Source organism: Capsicum annuum, chromosome 10 (assembly GCF_002878395.1).
Source record: "Capsicum annuum cultivar UCD-10X-F1 chromosome 10, UCD10Xv1.1, whole genome shotgun sequence".
Classification (NCBI taxonomy): domain Eukaryota; kingdom Viridiplantae; phylum Streptophyta; class Magnoliopsida; order Solanales; family Solanaceae; genus Capsicum; species Capsicum annuum.
Genome location: NC_061120.1, coordinates 216,931,268 through 216,936,129, shown reverse-complemented (window position 1 = coordinate 216,936,129; position 4,862 = coordinate 216,931,268). Strand labels below are relative to the sequence as shown.

Below are 4,862 nucleotides of genomic sequence, written 5' to 3'. Positions count from 1 at the left end.
AAGAACAAGAAAAGAACTAAAATCCTAGAATCAGGGTCCAAAGAAAGGAAAAGAAAGGCTAATATGGTATAATGAAAGAAAGAATCTTACATCTGGATCTACGTTAGATACAAGAACAGTACACCGGTCATTTGTCCCGCTTATGCCAGGGGGCAAACCGCTAGGAAAAGCAGCTGCAATGGCTGCAGCATTTCCCATCTACTCAAATGACAGCAAAGAAAAATCCAACTTAGAGATTTAAGGAAATTTGTGCGTAAACATCAGAAAGCTAGAGCAAGATAGTGTCAAGAAAAGAAGTGGTTAGCGTAGCGTAAGAAGCAGCAACTAAGCTGCACCGCCTGGATCTGATTGCACAGAGGGAGATAACCAAGAGATGTTAAAAATACTTCAAACTTGATGAGAGAGATGCACACCTGAGGAAATCCAACTGGACAAAACAAAGGGAGAAAACAGTTAAGAATACTAAACCAGGAAAGATTCACAATCACCATAATAAAAATAGTGTTAACTTAAGCACCTCCACGAGGCCCAGAACCTTGCACAGAGTACATGGCTCCTGCATCTCCATATCCTTGCTGTTACACAAAGACAAAGCTTGAACTTAATCCATATAGGCAAACTCATAGTGCTACAAAAAACAGAAACAACGGAAACTACTTGAGGAGATTTGCCCTTCTGCTCAGCTGGTAAATTTGGGTTGGTGTAGTCCCTGCACATATGGACAATGCACAACATGAATATTTCCTAACAACTGAAGAGAAAAGCTTCTTTTGATATGTGTATAAGAGGGAAAGAGAGAGAGAGCAATGAACAAGTTACCTAGAGCGCTCGTTGTTGTAATTCACTTGCAATTCATCCAGGCTGAATCACAAAACCAGCCAAGGTGAACAGTCCCATCATATCGTATAAGGGGGAAAATGCAAATATGTCCATACATACACAAAAACAGCACAATTTTAAAGTGATTTAAAAGCTTACTTTGAGAATTGTATGTCAAGCTGACAGCAGCCATCATATATATTACGTCCCTATTAAAAAATTTGTAAACATTAAACTTCATTGTCTAAGAAAAACAAACAGCATAAAATAATCTTTTCATGGCAAGACACCTCTATGCAACACAAAGTATACCTGGAGAGAGCTCCTAGCAGAAATAGCAGTCTGAAGTAGCTGGTACTGAATTAAAGCTTGAAAACCTACAAAGTTCATAACAAATATCAGGAGCAGTAAAAGATCATGAAGAGATGGAGCAAAGACTCCAAGTGTCATAATTAGTATTTCAAATATGCTCCAGAAACAATTGAAGCAAGAAGCTAACTGGTCACATCTAAAATGAGAATCATATAACACAACAAAGAAGTGTGAGAAACTTCCAAGTTCCATCCATGATCAAATTTCTAGCTAGTCTTCAAATCCAGAAGGATAAAAAAATTAAGAAGAAATTAGAATATAGAAAGAGAAAACTTGAAGGTGCTGACCAGCCGACTTCTGAAATGTCACAATCTTCTCAACAACTCCGTGGGGTGAAAAAACTTGATGCAGCACATCCACAGTTATAGGATAAAGCACGTGATGTATTGTAACTAACAGAATTCGATTAGGCTGAGAGTCCAGAGAGCCGTACAGCAGAGCAACATAGAGACAGAAGAGAGAGAAGAGAAGAGAATGAATAAAGAGGAATAGACGAAGAAAAGGAGAAGGAACTATTGCAAAAATATTTAATCTCAGCAAGCAGAAAAGAAGCATAAAGACAGACCAGAAAGCATGTAAAATATAAGAAAACACATGAAAAGTTATTACATATTGACTTCTACTTCACAACCGGAGCTTTATTTCACTTTGATATGGTTCTAAGTCATTTCAAGCACAATGAACCCCCACATCATTGACTCTAGAGAAGAGCTACGAATAGGGCTTCTCAAGTGCTCATTAGGTACAAACTGAGATGAGCACTGATGTTGGTTCTCGATGCTTTATGGTGGTCAAGTACATCAATTATAGGATCCTGGGGAGTTACCAAAACTGGTGTGGCCATGTAAGGCGGGTTAATTCTTCCCATTAACTCTCCGTCAAAGGAGGAGCTACCCTTCAATAACCCGTTTTCTCTCTCAAGTTATATAGAAGACCATAGTTTCCTGGACAATATGACACAACCTTCCCAAAAGATAGACTGTTTCTTTTTTCAATGAAAAAGATCGGTTTCTGGCAAACAAAATAACTCAAATCCACAATCAATCTGGAACTATGCAATCTGTTGAAGTATTGAGTTATTTGCTGTTATTTTTCTTTTTAGTTTAGTAATTTTATTTCTGAGAATTCAGTTATTTAAGTTGATATAGAATAGGATTTATTAGTATTTTAGTTGAAGTTAGAATAGGATTTTATTAGTTTCCTAATTAGAAATAGAATAGGAGTCTTTTTGTCTATTTATATTCTCAGATGTTGGTGAATAAACAAGCAGAATATTTTTTATGCTCAAACATTTTCTTCTTCTCTGTGTTCCGTAGAACAACAATTGGTATCAGAGCCAATTTCTTGAGGGATCTGTGAGAGGGAAGCCCCCCTCAAAAAAAAAACCTGCGTAAAAGTCAATATTGTTATAGCTTCCAACAATTTTTCAATTCCTTCACCCCCAATTTTTTCCGGTGAGAATTATCCAAGTTGGGCTATTAAGATGAGAACATACTTGCGAGCATATGATCTGTGGCAAGTGATAGAGGTTGGAGGAAAGGTAAATCCTTTGCCAGATAATCCAACAATGGCGCAAATTACGAATCACAGAGAACAGGTTGCAAAAAACTTTAAAGCTCTCTCTTGCATACAATCAGTACTTTCGGAAGTAATTTTCGCTAGAGTTATGGCGAGTGAGACTGCAAAGGAGGCTTGGGACAAGTTGAAAGAAGAATTTCACGGAAGTGACAAGATTAGGCAAATAAAAATGATAAATCTGAGAAGAGAGTTTGAAATTCTCAGAATGAAGGATTCAAAAACTATAGAAGAATTCTCCAACAAGATGATGAAAGTTGTAAACCAAATCAGACTTATGGGAGAAGAGCTTACAGATTCAAGAATCATGGAAAAGGTTCTTGTGAGTCTGCTGGAAAGATTTAAAGCAAAGATCTCCTCACTCGTAGATTCGAAGGATCTCACAAAACTGTCACCTTCAAAACTTGTACATGCTCTTCAAGCTCAAGAGCAAAGAAGATCCTTGACGCTAGAAGAAGCTACTGAAACTGCTCTTCAAGCCAAGTTCAAAGGGAAGATGCAGATGCTAGAGGAAGGTAAAATCCCAGAAACTTCTACTAATTCTAGTAGAAATAATCAATGCGATTCTCGCAACAGAGTCAAGAAGAAAGAAAACTTCCCTCCATGCAAGTATTGCAGAAAAAACAATCATAAAGAGGATGATTGTTGGTTTAAGGGGAAGAAACCACTTCTCCAGTGTAAATATTGCAATAAGTTTGGTCATATTGAAAGGTTTTGCAGAGTGAAGAAGGAGAACAACCAACAAACACAAAAAGCCAACATTTCGGAAGTTGAAGAACAGGAGGAGTTTGTGTTTACGGCGATGGCAGCAACAAGATTGAATGATAAAAACACATGGTTTCTGGACAGTGGTTGTACTCAACACATGACCAGCAAATGAGAATATTTTACGAAGTTAGAATCTGCCAAAGGTAGTGTCAAGTTAGCCGATAAAACCACGTTGGAGATTGTTGGTAAAGGAACTGTGGCAATTGAAGCTCCCAAAGGTACTAAATTTATTCAAGATGTATTATTGGTACCTGATTTTGAACAAAATCTATTGAGTATTAGTCAAATGCTAGAACGAGATTATGTAGCCATTTGGCCATGAAAACTAAAATTTTTCGAAGTTGGAGTTGAAGTTGGAGTTGAAATTGGAGTTGGAGTTGTGTTTGGTCATGTCTTTTTTGAAAAAAAAAATTGACTTTTGAAAAAACTTTTTTAAATATGATTTTATACCCTAACTTTTACAAACTATCAAAATCACCCAACTAAAATTTACCTACTAATGGAAAAAGAACACAATTAGCCACTATTATAAAAATAATTACATATACATGGCCATATTTAAGGAATTTCAATTATGACATATAATATTTACATTAATAGCCGTTTTCTCATATTTGAAAATTTTAAATATGGATGTTATATTAACAGATCACTGCTTTCTATTTTTTAGGTAACAAATATTATCTTTCAAACAAATTTATTTTTTTAGGAATTTATTTAACTTATTTCCTTCATTTTACGTTCCTAAAAAATAGGAAATGATGAGCTGTTATTAAATTTTAGGGTGCCGCTAATTTATTTCTTTAATTTTCTTATACATGAAAGATTTTACTGTGTGCGAATAAATTATTTCTATGTAAAACAAGCTTTGCATATTTATGGTATATTATCTCATATACCATAAATATATAAATATGCTTAGTATGTTTCTTTATACTTTGTATTTTTATATATGTATGTATATGGTATATACATGGTATAAACTTCATATATAACATACTTTGTATATTTATATTATAAATATGCTTAGTATGTTTCTTAATAATTGGTATATTTTTATATGTGTGTATATGGTATATACATGGTATAAACTTTAAATATAACATACTTTGTATATTTCTATTATAAATATAATACTTGATATATTTATGGGTATAAATATAATATTTTATATATTTATGAGTATAAATATAATACTTTATATATTTATGGGTATAAATATAAATTAGCAGTAAAATAATGTCTTAAATAAGGGAGAAAATTAAATAAGGGATAAAAATAATGATGAGAGAGAAAAAGAGATATATATTAATTAGGATAGCATTAAG

The 4,862-nt window shown here is 34.1% G+C and overlaps 1 protein-coding gene across 2 annotated transcripts in view; it reads right to left on the bottom strand.

Moving 5' to 3' along the window:
- LOC107843783 (polypyrimidine tract-binding protein homolog 3) overlaps nt 1–4,862 on the bottom strand; it is a 19,960-nt gene that overhangs the window by 4,454 nt on the left and 10,644 nt on the right. For both annotated transcript variants that reach the window (XM_016688174.2, XM_047397393.1), the window contains 8 exons: nt 1,479–1,602; nt 1,132–1,196; nt 979–1,028; nt 820–861; nt 658–709; nt 518–575; nt 414–427; nt 91–198 (listed from right to left, as the gene is read on the bottom strand). In XM_016688174.2, the coding sequence (XP_016543660.1) occupies nt 91–198; nt 414–427; nt 518–575; nt 658–709; nt 820–861; nt 979–1,028; nt 1,132–1,196; nt 1,479–1,602 (513 nt within the window). The remainder of the gene's footprint in view (nt 1–90; nt 199–413; nt 428–517; nt 576–657; nt 710–819; nt 862–978; nt 1,029–1,131; nt 1,197–1,478; nt 1,603–4,862) is intronic.